Source organism: Dasypus novemcinctus, chromosome 29 (assembly GCF_030445035.2).
Source record: "Dasypus novemcinctus isolate mDasNov1 chromosome 29, mDasNov1.1.hap2, whole genome shotgun sequence".
NCBI classification, from domain to species: Eukaryota; Metazoa; Chordata; class Mammalia; order Cingulata; family Dasypodidae; genus Dasypus; species Dasypus novemcinctus.
The window spans coordinates 32527632-32554332 of record NC_080701.1 but is presented as its reverse complement, the minus strand read 5'-3'; the positions used below and the strand labels follow the sequence as shown (position 1 = coordinate 32554332).

At 60.1% G+C, this 26701-nt stretch overlaps 1 protein-coding gene and 1 long non-coding RNA gene across 12 annotated transcripts; one reads left to right on the top strand and one right to left on the bottom strand.

Moving 5' to 3' along the window:
• Window positions 1-3579: 3579 nt before the first annotated feature.
• On the bottom strand, window positions 3580-26426 carry DMTN (dematin actin binding protein). Of its 11 annotated transcripts, XM_071212696.1 has the most exons (17): window positions 26259-26426; window positions 25146-25249; window positions 14693-14748; window positions 14409-14483; window positions 13908-14063; window positions 13028-13072; window positions 12540-12639; window positions 12146-12202; window positions 11871-12023; window positions 11089-11213; window positions 10425-10530; window positions 5836-5900; window positions 5645-5693; window positions 5468-5475; window positions 5232-5297; window positions 4871-4951; window positions 3580-4723 (listed from the first exon to the last, which is right to left on the bottom strand). In XM_071212696.1, the coding sequence occupies exons 3-17, from the start codon at window positions 14708-14710 to the stop codon at window positions 4610-4612; spliced, it is 1218 nt and encodes a 405-aa protein (XP_071068797.1). In that variant the 5' UTR covers window positions 14711-14748; window positions 25146-25249; window positions 26259-26426; the 3' UTR covers window positions 3580-4609. The 11 variants fall into 11 exon arrangements, 1 of the variants encoding a protein (XP_071068797.1); XR_011647761.1 differs by having other exon boundaries at window positions 4635-4723; window positions 5232-5475; window positions 14693-14882; XR_011647762.1 differs by having other exon boundaries at window positions 4635-4723; window positions 5232-5475; window positions 14409-14480; window positions 14693-14882.
• On the top strand, window positions 14930-18646 carry LOC105746275 (uncharacterized). Its single transcript, XR_001118723.4, has 3 exons — window positions 14930-15576; window positions 16028-16089; window positions 16320-18646. It is a non-coding gene; the product is annotated as an uncharacterized lncRNA (long non-coding RNA).
• Window positions 26427-26701: the final 275 nt, after the last annotated feature.

Below are 26701 nucleotides of genomic sequence, written 5' to 3'. Positions count from 1 at the left end.
CAGAACGAGTGTGATTGGTCGTCCAGGAGGGAGAAACCCCAGGAGCGGTTACCATTCCCGTAGTAAGTACACGCAAGGGTGAGCCAGTCTAGAATCACCCCCACACAAACTAGAGTTTACTCTAGAATCACTCCCACACTAGTAAACATACCCAAGGGTGAGCTCAGTCTAGAATCACCCCCGCACTACTAAGCATACACAAGGGTGAGGTTAAGTCTAGAGGAATCACAGACAGGGGCGGGGCCGCTCTAGCAGCTTCAGTCGGTTCAGGTATTAACCTTTTGCTATTTTATAACATAAAGGCATCTCATATACTGGTTTAGCAATCACAATGATTTGTTAATTCTTAGCCCTCGGTTACAACTAGAGCGAGGGTCTCCTGGAACACCCAAAGTAAAGCGGGACCTGGACACCAGCCCTTCTAGCTGCCTACTCTTCCAGTTTCAGTCCAGCACCGCCTCCTCCACCATCTCAGGAATGGAAAGGGAATCTGAGAAGGTTCTTCTGCTGACCACTTCTAAGAAGGTAAGACACTCAGATCCACTCGAGAAGGGGGAGCAGCCCCTGCCACAGAGCTGGAGGGCCTGGGGCTGCAGGCCTCACCCGACCCACGCGTGGCCACAGTCGTGGCTGAGGCCCACGAGACCAGGGGGTGGTCGGAGGTGGCCGTGGGCTGTGGAGCTGCAATCTGGTCTCAGTTCTCTGCCAGCCGCTTGGGAAAAATAGATGTTTTCAGACAGTTCCATTACAAACGGCCCCAGGGCGAGGAGCCCAATGGGAAAAGAGAGGACGCTTGTAAGCCCAAATATATAAGAACAAAGGGAAGAGGGAAGCAGACGTGGCTCAGCTGATAGGGCCTCCGCCTACCGTGTGGGAGGACCTGGGTTCGATCCCTGGGGCCTCCTGGTGAAAAAGAAGAAGAGAAAGCGTGGCAAGCCAGTGCCCACTGAGTGCCCATGTGGTGAACCAGAGCCCGCACGAGTGCCTGCGCGACTCACCGCACAGTGAGCCAGTGCCCCGCGCCAGTGAGTCACACAGCAAGATGATGACGCATCCAGAGAGGGACAAGGGGAGAGTCAAGGTGAAGCGCAGCAGAGACCGGAAATGCAATAGACAGGGAACCTCTCTCCCCATCAGAGGTCTCCAGGCTGGAAACCAGGGAATCCTAGAGGAGAGAAAATGAGAAGAGAAGACAACACAGACAGCAGAAACAGCAGGGCGGGAGGAGGGGAAGGGGGAAAGTAAACAAATAAATCTAAAAACAAAACAAAACAGAAGAAACAACCCTGTGGTGTGTAGCAGGGAGAATCCCAGAGAGCCGGGAGACTCGCGTGCGTGCCCAGCTACTCTTAACTCAGGAGAGCCCCTGGCCTTCCCCAGGCTTGCTTCCACTACCTGCGAGTAAGTAGGTGGATTAAATCAGTGTTCTCCCCCACCGTGGCTCAGGAAACTCTAGGGTATAGTGGAAGCGCATTAAGAGTCCAGAACGTTTTATTTACTTAAATTTTTAAGATTTTATTTTAAAAGCTCCAGTAAAAGCTGCTGCACACACTTATATGTGTTATATGCCAAACGTGTTAGAGATCACTGATGTATTACTAGATTCTCTGCCAGGTTAGCTCATTTTGGAGAAGACTTTTGAACAAAGCCTCTCTTCCTACTCACTTAAAAGAGGAGTATGAAGCTTTTTCCTGGCGAGCTGTTTTAAATAAGCCACTAAAATCCAGATTCAAGGACAGGGGCACTGCCTCTGAACAAGGAGGAATGTGAAAAATGTGCACGTGTGCTTTCAACTACCACTACCGTGTCACTGCTTATCTGTGTGAATCCTGCTGTGTAAGCAACTACAATACTAAATTAGATCCTGTGCAACTGTCATATATAACCCCCAACTAAAGTTTTTAATTCATCGAGTTTTTCTCTTTGGCTGATATATATACATATATAAGGGTCTGCTACTAAAAAACCACTGGACTAAATCTCCAGGGTTTTGCATGTATGTTATGGGGAGGAGGTACTGAGAGATTCTCCCTCAGGCTTTCGTTTGTTTTTTTAGAACGTACTGTGGATTGAGCCCAGGGCCTTGTATGTGGGAGGCAGGCGCTCAACCACTTGAGCTACATCTGCTCTCTAAGGTTCTGTTCTAGAGGCAAAGAGCTCCTCTGAGGTCACTATAAATTCTCAACGGTTTAAAATCCTTTAGAATTTAGCAACCAATCTGCCACCAATGGCAGACCTTTCCTCATTCACTCTGATCGAGCATGGATTTCAGCTTTCCTCGGGGCTCGTTGCCCCTGACATGCTCCCTAACAGGCTGGGAGCTCGAGGGGACAGGGGACATGGTGGCCTTGTCCCCGAACGCCAGTGGCTGGAACATTAGCTGAGGGCCTGGCACCGGGATGTGTGTGGAGACTGTTCCTCTCTCTCCTGAACCCTCCGAGCTGCCCTCTTCTGATCCCCTCGAGAGGCAGCACGCAGAGCTGGAAGTCAGGAATCTTGGGGATTCTTTTCTCTTCTCTACTTGTGAGTCGTCTGTAGCTTCAGGCTTCAGGCAAAACTCATCCATTCCACAGCTTTCTCGTTTGCTAAAAGGATTAAAATGACCTATCCCAAACTCACAGCGCTTGTGAAAAGGCTAAAACAACTCCATGGATGCCAGAGCAGTCCTCAATTTTAAACTAAGCGCTCACGCTTGGGTGATTCTTATCCACTTTGCTTTGATTTCGGCCAAAGGGGTTAGACACTCATCCTGCAGACAGGAGACTGGATTCAGGTAGGAACTCCCGCCCACCTCATTCCTCAACCACAGACCTCCTCGTTGGTCCCTCCTCGTTGGTCCCTCGTAAGCATTCCGTTCCGGCCAGGTAGGGCTGCCCCCACCTGCTCAGGCACCACCCCTCAGTCCTCCTGATCCCCGCTTCCCTGCAGTGCTCACTCCCCTTCCAGAACCTTGCAAGTCGGCCAAGACCAAACCCCCACCTTCCCCACCACCTCCCGTGGCCTGAGCCTGCCGTACCCTCTCCGGTACATCTCCAGCTCTTAGTTTCCCCTGCCTGCTGCTCGTCGGCCTGCGCACTGCAGCTCCCGTGCTCGGGGATCTCTTTTGAGGGTTCCTGGCCGCCCCACTGGACTGGGAGCCTCTGGGCCCCTCGAGAGCATGTGACGTCGTCTCAGACGCTGATGAGCTTGGTGGCCGAGGCCCTTGGGGGAGGACGAACCAGGCTCCTCTCTCGGCATGAAGTGCCCTTGGCCCCCAAACACAGGCTGCCGCCCCTCCCGGAGCCCGTCAAGGAGGACGGCGCTGTGCAGACTGGCCCCTGCTTTTGCGGCCTGGGCCTTGGGAGGGAGTACATGTGCTTCCCCCCCTCGTGTCCTCCCCTTGTCCTTGACCCTCTGGCTTCCGCCTGCCCCATTTTCCCCATCCCCCTTGCCCAGGGCTGGTGCTTCATAAAGAACAAACAGCTCTGGGGGCCCGACACAGCCTTTAATTCCAAGCAGAGCCCCCCCCGCCCCCCCCCCCCCAGCATCACACACACCGCGGGACCGGCTGCCAGAGTCTGGGCAGGAACGAAACCCAGACCTGGGCAAAAAATATATATATAATTATATACACGTATGGATCTGTCGAGAAGAGAAGCTGGGAGTGTCAGTACGGCGGGCAGAGGGTCGGGGGAGGAAAGCGGCTGGTGGGGGGGGGCGCCCCAATAAATTACATTCTTCAGAGAGTGTAGTGTGGGGTGCAAGGGTATGGGTGGGTCTGGGAGCCAGAACGCCCGGAGATGTCCCACCCAGGAAAAGCTGGAAGGCCTGGGCACCGGCCAGTGCCCGGGCTGGCCCTGCAGAAGGGCTCCAGCTGGCTGCCCGGACTGGCGGGGGCTGGGGGGTTGGGACAGGCCGCGTCTCCCCTCTGAGCCAGGGCTTCCGGGGAGGCCGTGGGGCCGGAGCGAGAGGCGTCAGAGCTTCCAAGCTTGGGGGTGGCAAGGAGGGGGCAGGACAAGCTAGAGGGCGCCCCTCCCTGCTGGCGCGCGGCACCCTGACCTGCACCTGCTCCAGCCAGAGAAGCAGGAGCGTCCTGGGTTCGGGGAAGCTGCGGAAAGTGGGGTGTGGAGGAGCGCGCTGGCACACACAGCGTCCTGGGGTTCCCCCTGCCTGGCTGCCTCCCACCCCCAGCCTCCTCCCTCCGGCAGGCCCCAGCCTCCTCCCTCCGGCAGGCCTGACGGCCACGCCCCGCCTGCGTGCCCCCATCCTCTTCTAGGGGCGTCCCGGGGTGCGTGAGGGGCAGGAAGAGGGGGCACAACACTAGCTCTGGGTGTGGCGGAGCACGGGCTGGCTTTGCCCTGGACAGCGAGAACCAGGGGAGAGAGAAGGCAGGCCCCCGGGCTCCTCTTGGGGGAGAAAGTCCGTGTTCCTCGACCCCAGGGCGGGGCAGAGGACTTGGCCTCCCCTCTACCAGGGGGACAGAGCTAGCCCCCCCTTGCCTTCCCCCACTGCCCCACCAGGCGACTGCCCCCAGGCCCCCAGGGAGAAAGGATGCATGGGGATCTCGTGACCCCAGCTCCAGGGCCCCGAAGCAGCGCGGTGCGGGGGTCCGTCACGGAGCGGGGGGCCGTCAGAAGAGAGAGGCCTTTTTCTTGAGCTCGTTGCGCTTCCACAGAGCCAGCTTGCCGAACTCTTCGGGGGACATGGAAAACACTCTGGAGAAGTCCTCGGCCGACAGGTGTCTCTGGAAGGGGGGAGTAGCCAGAGGCCAGCTTAGGGGCAAAGAGGCCCTGGCGGCTGTGCTGGGGACCCTCAGACAGGGGGGGCCTCAGGCCTGCGCCCCCAGCCGGGGGACCGTGCACCCCGAGAGCCTCTTGACGCCCCCGCATACCTCCAGCCGCATCCGGTCCACGCCTGGAGGCAACTTGCTTCGTCCTTTGTTGGTCACCACCAGCATCTCATAGGGATAGATCTGGGGGGGTGCGGGAGGGAGGCCGTCTCAGGCTCGCGCGCTCCCCCATCACCCCCTCCACTCCCGAGGCCCTCTCGTCACCCTGCAGGGCTCATGCCAACTGGCCACCCCTCTGCCCCAACCGCTGCTGCCCGCCCCCATCCTCAGCGCCAGGGGGTCCCGCGGCACACTCAAGTGCCACGGCCCCCCCCAGCCTCCACCCGCTCTGGGTGCCGGCGTCGGCTCTTCGCCCACCAGCTCGGCCCCCTGCCCGCCCCCGGCCCTGGCCCCTGCCCCTCACCTTCTGCTCCAGCACACAGGGCAGGGAGTTGCCCCGGTCCATCCTCCCCCTCTGGCCCTCTCCGTTCTGGGGAGACCAAAGCCGCAGTGAGCCAGAGCGGGGCAGGGAGACCTGCCCGGCCTTACCCTGGGCGTCCCGTGGCTTCCCCGGACAACTCCGTGGCCCCATGTCCCCTCCCCCGACACGGCCAGGGGGGCGGCCCTGGCTTCCGGTGCTCCCCTCCGGGGAGCACTCACCTGAAGGCCTGCAGAAAGAGAAGGGCCACTGCTCAGAGGCGGCTCAGGGTCAGAGGCCTCCCGACCTCCTCCCTGCCCCGCCTCCCGCACCTGCAGCTGTACCCCGAGCCCAGGCCGCCCCCTGAGCCTGCTCAGGCCTCCTCCCCAGCCCCCCGGCATTGCCCGCCGGCTTCTCACCCGGGCTGCTGGCCTCGCTCCCCGATGGGCTGAAGTCTGTGGACTGGAGCTAGAGAGGGGGGGAAGGGGTGTAGTTCCCATCTTTTCCCTGTAACTCAAGGTCTCCCCGTCCCACCCCTGGATGCCCAGGCAGGTGTCCCATAGGCACACTCCTCCCACACAGTCTGCAATCTCTGGTCCGCGGACCTTACCCGGCTCAGGGTGGTTTTGCCATAGGCGGGGAGAGAAGAGGACTTGGAGGTTCCTGGGTGCAAGGCTGGAAGAGAGCAAGAGCCCTGGGTTCAGCGCCTTGGCCCCGATAACCATCCCTGACAGGGCTCCCTCCTGGACCTTCCCCTGCCACACTGAAGTTGGGGGGAGCCTGGGGGGTCCCCCGTTGGCTTCCAGCTCCTCCCATCACTTTCCACAAGTGACACAGCGCTGGCCATCTGCATTGTCCAGATCGCCGTCCCTCTCTTCTTGAACTAGAAATGCACCAAAAGGACATTCGGGCCAAATGCTTGAGCCTTAAAATCGATATTCAGTCAAAGCTGAGGCTGAAACCAACTATCACCATCAGGGAATGAACCGCTGGGAGACAAAAACCTAAAATCTTATCAAAATAATTGACTGCAATTTTACCATGAACGTTGTTAGCAGTCAAATTTGAAACGCTTGCCATTATAATACAGAAAGAATAATTTTCTCAGCATTGTCGGCTGCTGGATTGCATCTGCAGTCACTATCCTTTACCTTGCAGTATTCGATGTCACTTTCAATTCGTACATTTAATGATCTCACTCAATTTTTAAATACTATAGGTAAGACTTCAAGGAAATTTGTTTTCAGTAATATGTTTTCCTAGAAAGAATTTTATACCTAAGGGCTTTAGCTTGGGCAGCTCTCAAAAAATTCTTCATCTCCAGTTACTAGAAATGGCTGGCATTCTGTAGTAATCATTTAGACAAACATTTTTGTTTCAATGTTTAGCCTCCATAGATTCAAAACCGTAAGGAACAGTATTAAACAGTCTTACAAAAATGTTGTTTGATGAATGAGAACAAAATGTTTGAGGGACCTCATTTTCGTCAATACTTGTTTTTGTACAAAGAATTATCAACATTCACAGTTACCATTCATTATTGAAGCATTTCACTCTTGTGATAATAAACATACATTTACACCAACTGGTAGAATTTTTAAAAAAGATTTATTTATTTCTCCCCCTCTCCTCATTGTTTGTGCTCGCTCTCTGCTCTCTGTGTCTGTTAGTTGTGCGCTCTCTGTGTCTGCTTGTCTTCTTTTTAGGAGGCACTGGGAACTGAGTTCAAGACCTCCCATGTGGGAGGGAGGCACCCAATTGCTTAAGCCACTTCTGTTCCCTGCTTGTTGGGTCTCTCATTGTGTTTCCTCGTTCAACTTGTTGCGTCAGCTCGTTGCACCAGCCCATCACGTCAGCTTGCTGTCTTGCTCATCTTCTTTAGGAGACACTGGGAAACGAACCCGGGTCCTCCCATGCAGTAGGCAGGCACCCAACTGCTTGAGCCACATTTGCTTCCCTGACTGATGGAATTTTAACCTGCAAAGCACTTAAGAAAATGTTTATTCCAAATTACTTCTAAAATGATGTCTTGTGTTTGAAGGGGACTCCTCCAGTATTACTACTGAACAGAAGGCTGATGATGACAATTTGTTCATAGTTCTGCAGTTGTTAAGTTTGATGAGATATGATAGTAACCCACACGATCACATGACCATTGATCAACACAAGTTAAGAGAGGCCAGAAATAAGGCTAAGGCTATTCGGCTATTCCAGTTTACAAGGCCCAAAGGAAGTGAGAGCAGATTCTGGCAGAACACCAGAAACTGGGTCCACCCTTCAGAGCAGCTCTAGACGACCTCCTTCTTCAACCTTTACTATTTATTCTACACTCACGGCCTCTAAGAAGCCTTTCATAGCCATTCCCACCCATACGAAGTTTACTGGGAGCTGTCGGTGACAAGGTGGATGGCCTAGCCACGTATTCAAGTCACAGCGCCTTGAATCCCCCAAATCAAGGGGTCTCCAGCCCCGCTCCACATCAGGGAACCCTTTCAAATGGCCACACCCTGAATCTTGTCACCCGCAGCTGCTTTACCCCTGAAATTGTAAGCCCAATATTCTGCTGTTTAATTTTTGTTGTTTTCCTTATTTTTTTCTTTTTTTGTTATTGCTTTTGTTTCTGATTTCCCACTTTGTGAGCATGCCTTCTCTGTTTGTAGCCTTCCCCAACCTTCAATCCCACACCCATCTCATGGAGATCTCCAGTTTCTTCATCGTCATCAGAAGCCAGCTGAGCATATGCCTTCTTCTCCCCAGGAGGCCTCATAGGGTCTTGACCTTGGCTGTGTCAAGGTCGTGGAGCTTCTTCACAGCCGATTTGATCTGCTGCTTGTTGGCCTTGACGTCCACATGAGCACAAGTGCGCTGTCGTCTTCGCTCTCCTCGGGTGACCCAGGGGTTGGGGGTCCCGATGAGGGCACAGGGGTCAAGCTTCTGTGCTCTTCCGAGGATGCTGGGGCTCTCTCCCGAGAAGCAGCGTCCCGGGCGGCCGGCAGGTGGGAGGGGTGCCCACCCGCTTTGTGTGTGTGTGCGTGGCTGGGGACGCCTTTCAGCAGGCCGTCCTGGCTTTCAGAGCCTTGGATTTGGCTTTGGGAGGGCCGGGGGCTTCCTTTTGCTCTCGCTGCTGTCTTCCGAAAGGGCGAGCCCTCCACTTCTTGGCCCCACCAACTCCCCCGGGTTTCCAGACCTCCTCGGCTCCCCCCCTGTGGCTGCTTCTACAGACCCCCACTCGGGCCTCTGCGGCGCTGCCCGCCCCCCGGGGCCTCGGCACTTCCTCACGGAACCCCGACCCCGATCAACCCAGCACCTCCCTTCCTGCCCCAGCCGCCGAGTGGGGCTGGAAATAAGACGCTCAGCCACGCTGACCGGCGTCACCCCCGCCAGGCCGGCCCGCGGTCCTTGCCCTCTCCCTCCAGGGGCTATTCAGACCCTCGCCAGCCTCGCCAAGCTTCCCCTCACCCTCGGCAGACACCCCAACCCCTAACCTGGCCTGCTCCCCAGAGAAGAGGGCGTCCCCCCGCCCCCCGGAAGCCAGCCTCCCCACCCGAAGCACCAGCCCCTCCCACCAGCTCTCCAGCTGGCATTTGCCCCCGCTGTTTTTGCTGTCCGTGTCCACTTGCTCTGTGATCTTCTGTATCTATTTCTCTTTTGTCTTCTCGTTTTTCTCCTCTAGGATTCACCGGGATTCAATCCTGGGGACCTCTGACGTGGAGAGAGGTTCCCTGTGAGCTGCGCCACCTCGGTTCCTGGTCTCTGCTGCACCAGCCTTGACTCTCCCCCTCGTCTCTCTTTGGTTGCGTGATCATCTTGCTGCGTGACTCACTCGCACGGGCACTCGGCTCGCCGCTCAGGCTTGCTCTTGTTTCACCAGGAGGGATCGGACCCGGGTCCTCCCATACGGTAGGCGGAAGCCCTATGCCTCGAGCCACGTCCGCTTCCCTCCGGCTGCATCTTAAATGGGAGTGTTCTCCAAGGGTCAACCCTGGGTGCCTTGCTTCCCCTCCCTTCTCTTTCTGCACCCTCTCCTTTTTTCTCACGGCTTTACTAATACACACGAGCGGGAGACCCTTTGGAGGCCTGACTCTCTGGAGCTTCCCACTCGGCCCATCAGCTCCCAGCCTCGCGTCCTCCGCGGTGCACTTCCAACCTGCGTGTCGGAAACGAGGCTCCGCTTCCCTCCCCAGACCTGCCTCTCATGACTTCAGTTCCAGGTTCGTCCCCACCCAGTCACCCACGACAAAAACCCCAACGCCGCGCTCCCTCCTCCCGCGGCCAGTCGGCCTCCAGGCCCGGTGAATTCTATCTCCTGTCCATTGCTCACACCCTTCCCCAGACAGTGACGAGGTGTGGCGGACTTTCCAAAGACGACCCTACAATGCCCCCTCCCCTCTGGCGGGCCTTCTGCACTGCGACTGTGTTGCTCCTCTCATCAGAAGTTAGTTTATTTCCCCGCCCCTTGCACCTGGGCTGGCCTGGTGACTTGCTCTGACGGGTGGAACGTGGCGTCTGAGGTTGGCTTGACGGGGCCGGGAGCTTCCACCTTTGCATCCAGGAGTGACTCCCCCTTGGAGCCCAGCACCATGCCCCAAGGAAGCCCGGGCCAGCACCCGAACGGCGAGAGGCACGGCTCAAAGCCCGGGCCACGCGTCTCTCTGGCCTCGTGTCCCACACTCCACGCTGCTCCTAGGGGCTCACCAGGCAGGCGGGGGTGGCCCGCGTTCTCTGGCCAGTAGCCAGAGAACCTTCTCCCCACTTCTTTACCGGGCACCCCCAACCCTGACCCCAACCCCAGGCCCTGCCACCACACTCTCCCAACACCCACTGTACCCTTCGACCACGATGCTCGCGCATGGTACCGAAACCCCAGCTCCATGTCCACTTTCCCCACTGCCTGTAAGCCACTCGAGGGTAAGGTCTATAATGACTGTCCAGCAGGGTGCCCAGCACGTGGCAGACATGCAGTAAGTAAATCAACCACAGGTGCTAATTCTGCTTTAGGGGATACTATCTTTTACCACTAACGTGAAGGTCTGATGTCCTTGCTCTAGGGAAGGCAGGGCCCGAGCCAGGGACCACTTCCTACGGCTTTCACAGGCTCACAGTATCCCCGTGCCGGGCATACGCTCCATGCACTACTGGCCAGTGGGTCCTGGCCCCGGGGTCTGGCCAGGGGATTTCCGGTCCCTCCGTGGCACTCACAGGCATGGAAGGGCGTCCGGTCAGGCAGGGAGCGGGTTTTCCTCCGGATGGGCAGTGACTTTTCCATCTCTTCCTTCAAGATCATCTTTCCCAAGTTGGAGGTAACCTGGGGAGGGAGGAGGAGGGAAGGCTCTGAGATGTGTCTCTTCCCCTAAGGGTTCAGGCCGGGCATTCTGCAGGCGGCGCGCGGGCTGCCGGGGGCAGATCTTCCCAGGTGGCTGGTCCGCGCCTCTCGCTCTCGTCCGATGTGTGGCTACCACGCTGGGCTTGGACGCCCTTGCGAGCAAAGCGTCAGGGCTGCCGAGTGGAACCGCCCAGGGCACCCACCCCAGGCCCTGCTGCCCGGGCCCAGGCCAATGCCGCCTAAGCAGCCTTCCCAGGACCCTCAGCACTGTCCTCTCCCCTTGAAACCAGGAGCCCACTCTCTCCTCCATCCTCTTCCTGAGAACTGCCTCGCCTGCCTCGCCTGCTCCTGGGGGCACCGCCCTTTTCTGCGCCTGTGACCCTGACCTCAAATTGTTTGCTCCCGAAAGCAGCATCACGGCCAGGTAGCCCTTCCAAAGCAGCAGCCTGAAATCCGTTCCAACAAGGACACTTTTCTGGGCTGATCGCATTTGGTTAGCTCCCCGAGAGGACCTGCGGTGGGCGGGCAGAGAGCGGCTACCTTACTGAGTTCCTCTTTCTGACGCTCCCTGAGAGCCTTCATCTCCTCTCCGGAATCATCGTCTTCCTCTTCCTCCTCTTCCTCAGCCCCTCGCCGCGACGCCTTCCGCTTCCTCCATTCGGTCTCTAGGAAACACAGGTGAAAGCGCGCCTGTCGGCCGATCCAACAGTCGCTCAGCGAGTATTTATCGAGCACTGGTTGGAGCCGGTGGAGCTCGGTGCTTTGAGCACCTGCTTCCCATGTACAAGGTCCCGGGTTTAATCCCCGGTATCTCCTACAAAATAACAACAACAATCATCAAGTCCTGGCTTTGTGCACAGCCCTGGGCTCAACTTGAAAGAGCACACTACAGAGTATAAAAATAAACACATAAAATGGCTATTTCCTAGCCTGGCAGCAGAGCTACGTAAGCAACACACACAGGACTTCAATTCACCGTCACCCAGCCCTCATCTCATTCATCCTTCTCTCTCCCAGAGCTCCTGCCACAAAGACTGCTGCGCAGTGGGAGCTGGAAGAATGAATGTTGAGTGGATCCAATGAATGAACACAAGTGAACGGATGCCTAGCAAATAAGGCTCCTCGTACCGAGAGCTCTAAGGATGTAGGGAGGGAAAGACCTCCAGGAGCTGGGGGAGCAGAGCCTGCAGGGCTTCCGGAAGGCAGAACAAAGCACCAGGGGACACTGCTGGGTTGGGTGGGCTCGTGGGGGCTGCAGCAGACACCGGGACGGGGGGCAGGGAGGAGCCTCCCGCCCTCCACCTCCCCATGCTGTCGCCTACCCACGACGGCCAGCGACGGGGGGCAGGGCCAGTAGTCGGTTTCGATCTTGGCGGGCTGGTTGGGGTCTGGGGGCTGCGCCGCAGGGAACTTGGATGACTCGATGATGAGGTCCTCCATGAGGTGCTTGCTCTGGGGGCTTCCTCCCATGGACTCTGTGAGCAGATGACAGAGTCAACGCCCGGCCCCCCACCCCTGAGGCTCGACCCCCAGCTCCCTCTCTTCTCCTGCCTGAGCACGGCGGAGGGTGCCGATGTCAACGCACCCGAACCCTCACCTCTCTGCTTGTAGATGGGTGGCTTCTTGTAAATGTTGGAATCCGGGCGCGTGGTCTCTGAGGAAGCAAGAGCAGATGAGGAGGATATTTTGGGAGCGGGGCTAGGGGAGGGGGGGTCTGGGTCTGCGAAGAGAATGCAGACAAATGGGAGAAGGAAGGAAACCCACTGGCTCCTGCCAAGAGCCGAGGCTGAGCGGGAGTTCCTGGATCTGTCCCTCAGCGGGCTGGGGTCTTCTGCCCTTCATTGGCTGAGCGAGAACAAAGAAGTGACGGGGCCCACGGGCTGGGGGCGCTCGGCCTGGGAAGCTCAGGATGGGGGTGGCCAGTGCTGGGCTGAGCACAGAGGACGAGAGTGGAAGGCTTTGGGTTCTTGAAGGCTGATAGAAACACGTACCAGGATGGTGGAAGTGGGGCAGGCTGGTCCGGGGCGTCCCAGTGGTTCTCGGGGTCGACGCCTGAGAGATGATTCCAGGGGATCGACTCTCGGCCCACACCTGCAGGGCAGAAGTCTAGCTCACCGCAGCTCCCAGGTCCCCGCCTCCTCGCCAGCCCACGGGTAGACGGCCTCCCCTCACTCATCCTCCCACCTGGCAGCCCACCTGCCCTAATCCCAGGGCACCGTTATGGCCGAGGCCAGCAGCCAAAGACTGGGTCTACGGGGGGCCGCCTGGTCCAGGGGGAAGGAGCTAAGTAAGTTTCTGAATCAGACAGATAGATGGACCCGAAGCTGGCCATGGACTGGACAACGTCTGACCCACACCTTGACCCAGAGAAGTCCCTGGGTGGCCCACTCTGCCACCCCCAGGTCCTGCTGTTGAAGCTCTGTCTGGACATCTGGGGGTCCATCCGAGCAGGGCTGGGAGAGCTACCGGGTGCACTCACCTCGGGGGATGGTGGGGGGGAAGTGGATTTGGGTGACAGGGAACGCTGTGAGTGGAGAGAAGGCACGAGAGAGGGGTTAACCCTTCACCCCTAGAGCCCCAGAGGGGCTACTTCACCCCCCACACCCCCAACTTCCACGCCCATCCCTGGCCCATTGCTGGCCCCCTCTTCTCGCTCAGATCTTTGTTAATTCTCAGAGCCAGGCTTCCTCTTCCTTCCCAGTCGTCTCCAAGACATGAAGGAGCACACAGGTCTTGGAAGGGGAGACCTACTGAAGAGCGGCAAGGCCAGTCCTCAGGGCCCGACAACTGCGGGAGGGACAAATCAGCAAAACGGGCCAGGGTGACGTTGCAGCTGCCCGGCCAGGTGTGGGAGTGTTCCCACAGTCCGGCCCTCGCCCTACTCCAGCCACAACACGGGCCCCTTCCTTGAATGCTGGCCTGGAAGTATCCGCCTATGGCTCATCTCCAGCACCGTCACGGCCTTGTGAGGTGCACAGGCAGATCAGAAGGTCCACCCCGCTAGGACTCGGCCTCCAAGTTGAGTGCTCCTGGGCTCTCCCCACAGCGTTTTCTCTTATCCTCCTACTACCCCCCTTTTCCCCAAGGACTCCTGCTGCTGCCATTCCAGCGCGGCCTTCCCTTCTCCCCAAGCCCCCACACTCCAGCCGGGAGCCACAAACACTTGGTGACTGGTTGGCAACTGGGGGTTCAGGGCACGCCCCCCTTTCTCGCGTGGCTGGGTCTGGCTTCCAGGAAGTAAAGCTCGAGAAGGGTCATGTCCACCCCGGCCACAGCTGGGCCACCCCGTCCGGGAGAACACCGCCCCCCCTCCGCCTTGGCTGGGCCAGCCCGCCCAGGAGAAGCCCCGCCCTCCTCACCTCCCGGCTCCGGGGCAGCTCCACGTGGTCCAGGAGGGAGTAGGTGAAGTGGGGCTCGTAGATCATGAGGTCAGGCCGCTCGATGTCCAGGATGGCCTTGTCCTTGGGGATGGCAGCCAGGTCCTTGTAGCCCAGGACCTGATTGTCCATCTTGGCCTGAAGGGAAACGGGGCCATGGAACGGCGGCGCCCAAATGCGGGCGCCACGAGCACACTTATTAGGGCGCGCTGGCAGCCGGTCCAAGACGTCAGCTCTTGGAAGCGACTGTCCGGGGTGTAGACGGTCACCTCGGAAAGACGACAGCCCTTCACCTAGCGCCTCGGGAGGAGGAGGGGAACGTGGGGGCACCTCCGGGGTTTCGGGGTCTCGCTCCCTTCCAGCACAGTCAGGACCGTCAGCCGGGAGGCTCAGCGCCAAGGGCCCCGCCAGCGCGGGGGCGCCCCCAACCCCACCCTCCTCCCAGACTGAGGGTGCTGGCGGCGGGGGGAGGGGGCTACTCACCACGATGCTGGAGGGAGAGCCAGGCACACTGGAGTCTCGGGAGGAGCTCACGCTCCCGGGGGAGGTAAGTGGCTGCTGGGGAGAGCGAGAGGGCGCGCGGGTGGGTGGGGCGGTGGGTGCCGGGGCAGGCGGCGGCTCGGGCTGGGGGGGGGGCGGCTTTCCTGGCCTCGGGGGTGGGGCCGGGCTGCTGCGCTGCGCACCGCCACGAGGGGGCACCGTCGACCCCGCACCCCGGCCCCAGACGACCCCCCTGCCCGGCGCGGGCGCGCCCCCCACCAGCACACCTTCTGCAGCCGTTCCATGCAGCAGGGCGCTCGCCGGCCGGGTCACTTGCGGGGCCCTGCGTGGAGGGGGGAGAGGACAGGGCTCAGGCGCGGGCCAGCGCCAGGGCCGGCGAAGGCAGAAGGGCCTTACCGCGCGCCGGCGCGTCCTCAGCCCGCGGTCCCCCTCCAGGCGCCCGAGCGAGTGGAGAGCCTGGAAGGAGAAAGGGAAGGGGCAGGTGCCGGCAGGGCTCCTCGGCTCGCCCGGGCCAGGGCGGAAGGCGCCGAGGACGTTCTGGGGCTCAGGCTTTCCATTCGCTCAGCCCCGGAGACGAGTGTGCGCGCCGGCCCGGGAGGCGGGAAGGCCGAGGGGCTGCACTTGCTGTCGAGCCATTGTTCTCGGGCTCCGAAGGAAATGACGGCAGGCCCAGCGGCTTCCCGCCCGGCCTCCACATCCCCTGCTCTGTCCACCTGCCCTGCCCAGGCTTCCAGGGCCTCCCGCTCCTCTAGCCACCGCCCGTTCTGCCACCTCTCCCGGATCCTTTCGGGCACAGAGTCCCGCTGTGAGAGGGGAGGCAGGGGCAGTTAGTTGAAGGAGCAGAGCTGGTGGGAAGCGGCCAGGTCCTTGGCGGGCAGCTGCCGGCCCCCTCCTTGGTCTCGAGTTCCACCCACGGTCGAGAAGGCAGACGGGGCTCCCACCCTCCGGGAAGAGCACTGGCACTTGCAGGCACTGGATAAAGCCTCCTTCGGGCCGCCCCACTCCCCAGCCGTCTTCGCTGAAAGCACCTGCTGCGCCCGTCTGAAGTGCCACTACACAGCACCGTCACCGCCTCGTGGTTCAGATGAAGCCAGCGGGCCGCGTGGCTCGCCTGCTCCCAGGAAGTCGGGTCCTGCTTGCCTGGTAGACTGTGAGTTCCGGGGTGGGGGGCACAGCCCTTGCCTGCTTCTCTGTAACTCCCTTAGCATATCCCATCCTCCCCCCCACACACACCCCAGTCCTCTCACAATCACGCCGGACACATGGGCATTTGCTGGCGGGGACGGCGGGGGCGGCGGGGGCAGCCGGGCTGCCTTTCCTTCTCCTGGCAATGAGACATACAGGGAGGACAGCTGACTGGTGGCGACCGAAGGCACAGGTAGTGACTGGTTATGAGCGTGTCCAGCCATGAGACTGGCTCTGCCCCTCAGAAGCCTTGTGATCTTGGGCAAGTGACTTACCCTCTCTGTGCCTCCTCTGTAAAATGGAGAAGAATAATCACACCCATGTCACAGAGTTGCTCTGTGTATTATAAAATCTATTGTACGTCAAGTGATTAAAACATTATAAATTCTATGCAAAGCGTTGGCTGTTATTTCTAGCTCCTGACGGACTAACGCGAAGATGGCTCTTGGAAGACTACAGAGGCTCTTGGAAGACTGAGGTCACTTGCGTTCCCAATCTTATCGGGCCATTCTCCTGCTCACTGTCACTCACCACCGCCCACTAAAGCCACCTGCTCCCTCACTCCCTCGTCCCTCTTCTGCACCTGCTGTCCCACTACTCGCTGCCCACCTCCCTGCCTCGCAGAGCCCAGCCATTTTCAGGATCCATCTTCAGACCCCCTCCTCTGGGAGGCCTGTCTTCACTGATAAACTCTCCTTTGAATTCCAGGGACTTCAAAAGAGAACCACGCCACGTAGCCCTCGATGATCTACTGCATGACGTGGGAACATGTTTTTTTCCCCTAATCAGTCTGACTGCTCACTTCTGGAGGCTAACAATGACAAAAATAATAGTTATATTTTGAATGCTCATTCTATACTAGCACCTCATTCGATGAGGTACCGCACAGGGATTATTTGATTTTATCCCCACAACAACCCCATAAGGTAGGCCCGTTTTACAAATGAGGCAACCGAGGCTCAGACAGATTAAATAACTGATCTAGAGTCGTGCAGCTGAAAATGACCGTGGCTTCAGCTTTGGCCCTACACAGCACTGTGCCCCGTGCAGGGTGGATGGACTAGAATCTGCCTGATTTCTCAAGTTTTTTTTTGGAATTATAGACTCTTGGCATCTTCAAGACAAGACTCTGGCCATCAGAGTCACACTAGGTATTTGGTGACCATGGAGAGACCCCGTTCCTGAGCTGCCCCTCCTGGCATCTTAACCTTCACTTTGTAATACTCCTGTCTAGGTATCTGAAGACCAGAATAAACTGCATCACATATCCAAAGAGCCGCCAGCTCCCTCTCACTCCTCTCTCATCCTTACTTGTTAAGAGCCAGTGTCAAACCATCAACTTGGCTTAGCCCCCGAGGCAAATGCTTATCCATCCACCCACCCAGTCATGCATGGTTTTATCCGCTGATTCAACCAACACTCTCAGAGTTCCTAGTCTACAGGGAAAGCAGAGCCACGTCTGTGACGAGCACATGGAGAACAGAAAGACGAGTCCATGAAAGCTGGGCTGTCCTCTGGAACTACGACTCACGTAGAGATAACTCAGATGCAAAGCAGAACATCACATGTGCCAGGCAAGATAGTCTGAGGGACTGCGGGAGGTCCCAGGCGAGAAGGGGACTCCTCTTGAGTGCCAGGAGGGGAAAACAAAAAGAAGGTTCTTGGAGGAGGGGAGGTATTTGAGGTGGGCCTTGAAGGATGCCAGCTGGAGGTCGTGCAAATTTTGGAAAAGGGATTCTTGAAAGCATGAGTGAAGGAGGGGGCTCGGAAGCCCTGCACTGTCCGAGGGGCAGCAGATGGGACTGCCTCGCAGAGCTCAGAAGGTTGACTGAGGTTTGGGGAGGGAGGTTGGAGCCAGATTCTGGAGCCAATCTGAGGCCAGACTTAAGGGATTTAGATTGTATTCGGTGGACGACAGGGGAATGGATGGTTTAAAAGTGTTCATATATATATATTTTTTTAAGCAAAGAAGTGACATGATCCAAGCAATGCTTCAGGAAAATTAATCTGGTTGCAGCCCGGGGAATGGATTGGACGGAATGAGGCAGTTAACAGGGAGACCAGCCAAGGAGCTGCGGCAAAAGTTCAGGCAGGGGGTTATGACTTGGGCAGTGGTGGTGAGGATGGAAAGGGGCAAATGGGAGAGGTCTCAGAGGCAGGATGGGCAAAGCAGGCCGTGAGCTGGAGAGCCACCAGAGGCAGGGCAGTTCGTCAGCCCAGGAGGTGGGAGGAGGAAGGCAGGTGATGACTTCAGTTTCGGGCAGGCTGAGGTTGAGGTGGGTGCTGTAGGTGAACAGGTGGGACTGGCCAGGAGGAGCTGGAAAAGGAGCTTGGGTCAGGGCTGGAAATGGAGATTTGGGAGCCATTTGCCTAGAGGTGGCAGTTAGAACATCAGATTGCCCAGGGAAAAAAGATAGTCAAAAACGAATCGTGTGAAATTCTCAGGGGACTGGGAGAAAGAAATAGAACACAGTCAAAAAGGAAGGAAAGGGAAGCGGATGTGGCTCAAGTGATTGAGCTCCTACCTATCACATGGGAGGTCCAGGTTCAGTTTCTGGTGCCTCCTAAAGAAGATGAGCAAAACAGCGAGGTGACACAATGGGCTGGCATGTGAGCTGATGCATCAAGATGACACAACAAGTGACACAAGGAGGAAAACATAATGAAAGACACAACAAAGCAGAGAGCAGGGGTGGCTCAAGCGATTCAGTGCCTCCCTCCCACATGAGATATCTCGGGTTCTGTTCACGGTGCCTCCTGAAAAAGACCAGCACACAACAAAGAGCAAATGCAAACAATGATGGGGTGGGGAGAAATAAATAAATAAAATAAATCTTACCCCCAAAAAAGTGTTCAATAAATATTTGGAGAGAGGATGGGAGGAAGGAAGGACTAAGAGAGCAGGATGTCATGGAAACCAAGAGTCTGTTGTTGTAGAGAGGGAGAGAAGTGCCAAAAGAAGTGAGGTCCCTCCAGCTTGGATGGCAGGACATGGTGGCCTCTGAGAGCATTTTCCCAGAAATGGCCAAGCGTCACTGTTCCGGATGAGAGAGCACGAGGGCATGGCCATGTGGCACAGGCGGAGGGACGGGCACTTTCCCGAAGGAGAGTAACTTTGGAGGAAGCAAGGCCAAGGGCAGGTTTTTAAGCATGTTTAGGTAGCATAGAGGGAATGGTAGGGAATGGTAGAGAGCAAGAGCTGAAGCTGCAGGAGCAGGGAGCACTGCAGGATTAGATTTGGAAAGAAAGCACACGCCTCTCCCGAGGGAGAGAGAAGGCAGAGAAGTTAGGAAATGGACAGGGGCGTTTAGAGAGGCTCTCTGGGGAGCTTGTGACCTATGTGGGCCTGGCAGGTGGGTTAGGGCTGAGACTGGAAGTAAAACAGGTTTGCAGTGAAGCCCGGGGGGCCGAGCACAGCAGCACTGCAGAGGGGCCGGGGAGCACGGAGAGCTTCCCAGTGGCCTGGGGCCTCGGCTCAGCCCTGCAGCCGTCCCCGGGAACACCACTTTGGGGGTTACAGAGTGGGGCGTGTGGTAACTGCCCAGCCAAGCCAGGAGTCAGGGGGTACAGGGCGGGGAGGGCCCTATGAGCCCTGTCTCAGGGGCCACGGTCAGACAGAGACCCCCCCTCACAAAAACCTCGTTCCAAAACACCAACGCTCGCAGTGGCACCGCCGGCTTCTCCTTATAGGATTTCTACCTCGCTGCTGCTGGCGTTCCCGGGTTGTTTCCATTTAAACCTTCCCCCCAACCCGGTGAGCTGGGCCCTTATCTCCATTTTGTCAATGAGGAAATGGAGACTTAAACCGGACTGGATGCTGGGTCAAGGGCTCGCGACGTGGAATTCCAGCCTGGGTGGGCCTGACTTCCCAAACCTTAGCCCCATAGAAAACTCGGAGTCCCCCCGGGGTCCAGGCCACAGCCCCCTCCCCAGCCTGGGGTGTGAGAGCCGATACATCACTCCCATGGGGCACTAAGGACCGAAATGATGGGGAGGGGGTCATTTGCATCTCGACTTGGGGCCAGCCTTAAGGAATGACGTCTCTCCTGGTGACGTTTTAAGGCTGTGGCGGACCAATAGGAAAAATGTTTTGGGGAAGGGGAGTGTGTGTGAGTGTGAGAGAGATAGAGAGACAAAGAGACAGAGGGAGACTTCTTGGCTTCTCCCAAATGGCCCCGCGCAGGCATCTGCCTGCCCCACCCACGAGCACCCCGCCCCAGCTAGTTTCCTCACACATCAACACACGCGCTCTCGCCGCCGCCCGGCCCGACCCCACTCCCACCCGCGCACAGCCCCGGCCTTGCAGGTGCACTGCCTGCGACGGGGCAGCCACTGCGCACACTGAGACCAAAAGGGCAGGCTGCAGGCAGGAAGGGCGGGTGGAATGGAAGGAAAGGGAAGGGAGCGGGGCGGAAGGCAGCTCTAGGTGGTGGACGGGCCAGCTCAGTGGCCGTGCGAGGGCGGCAGGTTCTCATCCTTCCCCCGCCTCCCCGGCCGGGCTCCCCTGGCCCCGGGCTCCCCTGGCCCCGGCCTTATCTTAGCCACCAGCCCAGCCCCACCTCTCATCGCCATGGCAACTTGAGCCTCCCCCCGTTCCAGGGACGTGGGTGATAAGACCCGCCCACAGAGCTCTCCCAAGTTTGCACCCAAACAGGGCTCAGCGGACGGCACCGCAGCCTCAGGCCGCCCGTCCAGCCCCTCTCCTAAGGGGCCCACTGCTCGCCCTGTGCCAGGCACTGGGCTAGACCCTTTTCAGGGCGTCTCCAAACTTTGCACCAACCAGCAAGGTAGGCTGTTAGGGTCCTCGTCTTAGAGATGAGAAGATCGAGGCTGAGTGCTTGCCCGGGGCCACCCAGATGGCCAGAAGCCGAGCTGGGAATTCCTACCCGGCCAGCCCACGTCCCAGCCCATCAGCGCCTGGCGCTCGAGGGCCCCGAAGAGCCCACGGCAGGTTCCACTCGGAGCCCCCCGTGCTGCTCCTCCCCCGGGGGGCCCCCCGGATCCCTGCTGGCTGGGCGTGCAGGGGACTCGGTGCCTGCCGGCAGGGCCAGGCTGATGCCAGCTAGAGCAGGCGGCCCCCGGCGATGGGCCGGCAGGGTGGCAGGCCACTTTGTCCCTCTCTCTTTCTCCCCGGGGCCGTTGGCCGTGGGCCGGCCCTGCCCCTTCCCCTCCCTTTCTGCTTTCCCTTCCCTTTCTCTTTCCTCAACTTTTCTCCCTTTCCCTCTCTCCCCCTCCCGGCCCCACCCCCGCAGTTACTGTGGCAACAGCTCCGTGCCAGAAATAAAGGCAGGATCCAGCTAGGTCACCGGTTCCCAAAACAGCATCCCAGGGTGGGAGGGGAGGCGAGGGCAGGAGCCGGGCCAGCCACGCGGGGGAGGCGCCAGGCGCGCTCCCGCGGCCTCTGCGTGTGCGCGCCGGGGGAAGGCACGGGGCAGCCCCAGCAGTGCCCCTCCCGGGCGGGGGCCTTCACCCCAGGCCCGTTCCAAGGGCCAAGCTTAGCCGCTTCCTCCTCTCACTTTCTCCTTCCCTCCCACCCCATTTTTTAAAACCCCAGTTCTGTTACGGCTAGGGGTGTGGCTCTCCTGAGGCCGGGACTAAATAACACGCTCCTGCACTATAAAGACCAGGCGGTGGTGGGGGGATCCCTGAGCCCAGGCTGGGTCCCAGACTGAGGCTCCATCCTCACCCGTTCTCTCTCTTTTTAGGAGGTACCAGGGATTGAACCCCGAACCTCATGCGTGGGAGGCAGGCACTCAACCACGGAGCCACATCTGCACCCATCACCTGTTCTCTTGATAACCACAGGATGGGGGCCCCATGCTCTTCCCGCTTCCTACCCAAACAAACAAGCACACGCTCTTGGGGAGTGGATGTGGCTCTAGCGACTGAGCACCCGCCTCCCACAGGGGAAGTCCCGGGTTTGGTTCCCAGGGTCTCCTGAAAAAAAAACAAAAAACCAAAAAAAACAAATGAGCAAAATGAAGGAGGAAAAAAAACCAACCAAACAAACAGAAGCAGCTCAGGGAAGCAGATGTGGCTTGGAGATTGAGTGCCCTGCTTCCCACATAGAGACTCTGGGTTCAATCCCCCAGACTTAAAAAAAAAAAAAATTAGCACATACTCATCCCTCATCACCTTAGGCCTCTTGCTCACACCTGCCTGGACTTCCACGCCCTCTCTCTCTACACTCTCTCTGACTATTCTATACATGCCCTCAGCCCCTCCCGCAGCCCCTGCCTCTATTTACAGCTGGTCCTGCTCGCAGCTTGTAGTTCTGGCTCTACGAGGTGGATTGACAGTGCTGGGAGAAGGAAGGATCTTGCACCCCAAGTTCGGCACTGGAGGACACCCCCACTTACACATACACACGTGGGACTGCCAAGGAGGAGTTCCTACAGGCACCCACAGGTGGCCCCCTGCCCGCGGAGAGGCCCAGGGCGCTGAGAAGGGGCTACGTGTGCACCCGGCGCTTGGCTCGCGCACGCAGGCGAGCCCCACGCGGAAGCATGCTTGCAAAACCGGCCCACGGACGTGCACGGGGCAGACCGCGCAGGCCTGCTCCCGAGATGACGCCCCCGCTCTCCCAGAGCCGCCCACGACCCGCGGTCCTCGCTGACGCCGGCTCACACCCACCCGCCCGGCCGCACCTGGGCCCCCCCGTTCTTGCCCCCACCACGGGGCCGCTCCCGTGTCCGGCGCCTCCTCGGGGCCTCCGGGGTCCCCATGTCCCGAGCTCGACTGCCTTCCCTGTGCTCGCCCCCCTCCGGCCCCCCTGACTCTCCCACCCTGGCAGCACATTCCCGGGGGGAGGGAAATGGCAAGTGAGTCTCCGGGCGCCCGGCCTGCCGTTCGGAAGAGGGAGCAGCCAGGAGGGGGGAGGCAGGCCCCCCCAGGCTGCCTGCGTGTCCGCTGCGCCCCGGCAGCCACTCCGAGCCGGTCAGCAGCGAGCTGGGCCGCACTTGGCCTCGCCAGGGCCTGGGGGGAGCGCCTCAGACCCCCCTCCCTAAGAAGCAGGTTCCAAACCTGCAGCCCAGCCCCGGGATGAAGTCCCCACCCCCGAGGGTATTTTGGGGGGGGGGGGAGGCAGGCCACAGCTTCATTTTCCCATTATTCAGCAGAGCGGGAACAGCTCCCCTGGCTCACCCCGGCCCCCTGGGGGCCCATCAGCTTACTTCCTGGCCCAGGCAGCAGGGCCGAGCAGCCCAGGAAGGGGGACAGTGGGGGGCAGCTGTGATCCCTTGGGATCAGACCCCTTGACGCATCCCCCCCAATCAGAAGGAGCTCCAAGCAGATCAAACCCAGCTCGCCCCAGGATGGAGCCCATTCTCTCCCTGCGCCAGGGACCGTAGCTGATCCCTGCCAGCACCCTGCCTGTCTCCAGAGGGGAAGAAAGCAGGAGCCGCTGGCACCTACCTCTTCCCAGGTGGTGTGTGGCCTGACGCTCTGGGGTCCCCCGGCTGGGCAGGAAGCAGCTGCGCAGGCCCAGTTCCCCGGCCGCCGCTTTTCCTCAGGAGCCCAGCTAATAGCCTTCCAGGAACCCAGCCCTGCTCTCCCAGAGCACAAATAACACGGAAAAAAGCCGGCCCGGGTGGGTGGGGTGGGAGCGGCTCTCGGCCGCTTGGCGGTCTGGCCTCCTCCCTGGGCGCCCACCCCCCACCCCGGTTCTCAGGAGCCTCAGCCGCTCGCTCGGCCGCCCTGCCACTGGGGAGACCGCGTCTGGGAGGCGGGCGGGTGCCGGCTCCCCCCACGCGCGCTCCCTGCACCCACCCACCGCCAGCTGATAGCGTGTGGCCGGCGGGGCAGGGCGTGTGTGGGTGCATGCTCGGCCACCTCGGCTCTGCAGCAGCTCGAGCCCTTTCAGAGCAGGCGAGCCCCAGCCGGTATCATGACGAAGCAGAATCGCTAGCGCGGTCCCCACCCCACCCGGCCTGCAGGGCTCCCGCCGGCGCGCACAGGCCCCCCCAGCCGCCTCTGGAGCAGCCAGACCGCCGGGTCGTTTGGGGCAGTGGCAGTGGGGGCTCGCCTGGTCCCCGAGGGCTGGCAGTGCCTGGTTTCTCCGCGCACCTGCATCTCCACCCCTTCCATGCCGGCCCCGGAACCTCAGCAGAATCAGGCCTCTAGGGGCCCAGAGTGCTGGAGGGTGGCGGCAGAGGACTAGAACCGGTCCCCCAAGCATTAACCCTCTCCTGGAGGGTGGGAAACCCGGTTTTCAGTCCAGGAGACTCAGGCTGGCCAGTTCAGTAAGCTGAATCCCCTGGGAATTGGCGCAGAGCAAAGAGGACCCCGTTTTTTTGCCAGGGTGGCTTCCTTAGAAGGACATTTCCTTCCAGGTGATCCCATTCCAGTGCAGGAATTTACAGGGCTGCGGATTCCCTATTCCTGGGAAAACCTCAGCCACCGCCCCCTGCCCTGGTCACCGGCCTTTCCATTTCCTCTGGGCTCAGGGCAGAGCTCTGGCTCTGCCTGTGCCCCGCCTGGGGGCTGGGGTGGGGGCTGCGGGGTTGAACCTGCCTGGGCTGCTGCCCCCACCCTGCCCCAGCCCCCCACCTCCTAGGCAGACTTGCCTACCTAGGCAGCCTTGCTGTTGCCCCGGCAACCACGGCCCACAGCCGGTCAGGTCAGCTGACGGTGTCAGCTGCTGGGGGGGGGAGTCTAGAACGTGGTGGGGGGGACTCTGGTACGTGAGCAGCAGATCACCAGCAGGTGTACTGAGGTGGGCAGGGGCAGTGTGCCCCCAGGCTGTCTTCCTCAAAGAGAGGAGGACAGGAGGGGACAGGTAGGGACAGGAGGGGAAGGGCAGGTCTGGGGTAGTGGAGGACAGAAGAACGTGGGCTGCAGAAAACAAGGGGAAATCAAGGCAGGCGGCAGAAAGGCGGGGGAAGGGCAGAGGGAATCCGGGCTCGGCTGGTGGGGTTGGGGGGGAGGGGGTGGAGAGGTGGAGGAAAGGTCCCCAAAAAGGGCGGGGGAAGCAGAGTCTTGGAGGAGCCAGCCGAGCCCTGGCTTCTCTTCCCTCTTTCCCGGGACCTCAGCCCCGAGTGGCACCGCTCTCCACCGCCCCTCCTTGACCCCAGCCCCGGAAGCAGCCTCTCTGCTCTCTGTCCCCTCCACCCCACCCGTTCTGCCCTCGAATCAGGACTGGGCAGAGAAGGGGAGCTGATGCCCTGGCCCCACCCCGAGCCACCTCCCTGCGTCCCTCCCACACGCAGGGCCGGCTGAGAGCTGACACCTCCGCAGTTTAGGGCTCCGGGCCCTCCCCCACGACCTCGCGTCCTCCCCTGCAGCTCACTCCCTTCCCTAGGCCCCCCAGACCCCACCCAGGAGACTTGTCTTCCGGTGCAAGGGTTCCCAGAGGTAGGGTTGCAACGAGCTGATGCTGGGAAGGACAGCTGTGGATGGGGACCCGGAGCGAGGTGACGATGAGAAATGAGCAGGAGTCGCCAGGCCTGGGGGGGCGAGCATCCTCCAGAGGGAAACAAGCATGTGGGCAGATTTCAGGGGAGACGACCAGGGAGAGCAGGGAGGGGTCTCCGGTACCTTCAGGGGCCTGGGGCGTGGGGCAGGAGCACGGCAGCTTCCTCGGTGACATACGCCTCCATCCCTCGGCGCATCTCCTCTCCGCCTCCTGTTGCCAAGACAACCTGCCGGCACCGGCCGACTCAGCCTCGGAGGCGCAGCAGCAGGGAGGGGCAGGAGGAGGGAGCGGTGGCTCTGACTGCCTCTCGCTCAGTGAAGAGGGAGGAGGCCCCGGTGAGCTCTAGCTTCTTAGAGCTGGGGCTGGGGGGCTGGGGGAAAGCTGCAGGAGCTGGAGCTCCCGCCGAGACCCCCTTCCCTGCGTCTCCCTCCTGAAGCTCGCGGGATGGGCTGCAGGGGTGCCTAGGAGAACCCTAATTCGAGGCCAGACAGCAGGCTGGCTTTGGAGGGGAAGTCTCCCATTCCAGAAGGCCCAGAGTGAAGCTGGGGAAGGGCAAAGAACACAAATGAAAGACAGGCAAGGGTGAGAAACGTGGGCCAGGGCTGGCCCCGCGCAGCTGGACTGGAGGGGCGGCTTTGGGCAGGAAGAGGGAGCCCTGGACACTGGCGGCCCACATCTGACCTCTGCTCCAAGTCCCAAACCCTGTTCTGCCCTTGACCTAGACAGAGTCAGAGCTTAAGGGAGCGCCTCTCTGCTTCGGCAGGCCCCAGCCCACCGCCCTCCCCGCCCAGCAGCCACTCCCTGCCCCGGGCGAGCCACTGGCTGCCCCAACCACGGGCTCTGCAGAGTTAGGGCTCCCCCTGTCGACCCGAGGCGCGCTGGCTGCCAAGGTCATTCCCTGCGGCGTGTGCACGCGTTGGCAGGGGGGCCAGGAGGGCACAGCCGGCCCAAGAACCCCTCTCTCCTTGCCACACTCCCGCCTCCACCGCCTCTCTGTCCACGACCCACGGGAGAGACCTGCTGTGCCTCCGCCCCCCTCCTCCTGGAAAGGCCCCCCTCTTCAAGGCTGACTGCATGATCCCCCCCGCGGCCCCCCACCCCCCTCTTTCAGGCTGAGTCCTCCCCAGAGACAGCCGACACGGAGGACCAGGGGCCTTTGCATTCAGGCCCCGGACGGGTTCCCAGACCACGCTCCAGGCCGTGCCCTGCGGGGAGGAGGCTGCTCCGGGACTCACCGGGACCTTTAGGCACTGGGGTCTCCTGCCGCCTTGAGGGTGGGCACCGGCCTCCAAATCCGGGGGCCCGGGCTCCTGCCCCCCAGCAAGGTCACGCGGGCCGGACGTCCCGACTGGACGCCAGCCTTGCCGCCTGCCCCCTCCCCTGGGCCTGTGCAGCAGGCCTCTCTCCCGTCTCACTCCAGTGCCCCCTTGGCCCGCCCCACGTGCCAAACTGCTGGGGAGGGGGGGTGCCAGGGACGCCCCCTGCTCTGTCTAAATATTAACTCCTGGAGAGGCAGAGCTGGGGAGAAAGGAAGAGCGAGGGCCCAACAGCGCCCTTTTGCTGTGAGGCCATGAGCCAGCTCCTCCGGCTGACCACGGGACACGGTCTCCTGGATGACCCCAGGGCCATCACGCCTTCCGGCCCCCCAGCCTGCTGGCACCAGGCAGCCCCCTCCCCA

Bases quoted from the DNA above. Each gene is read 5' to 3' on its own strand.
- DMTN (XM_071212696.1), bottom strand. The intron at 14,064-14,408 runs GTGAGTAGCCCC...GTTTCCCTTCAG, and splicing joins GCTCTCCCTCCAGCATCGTG to GCCAAGATGGACAATCAGGT. The intron at 4,724-4,870 runs GTATGCGGGGGC...CCCCCCTTCCAG, and splicing joins TGGACCGGATGCGGCTGGAG to AGACACCTGTCGGCCGAGGA.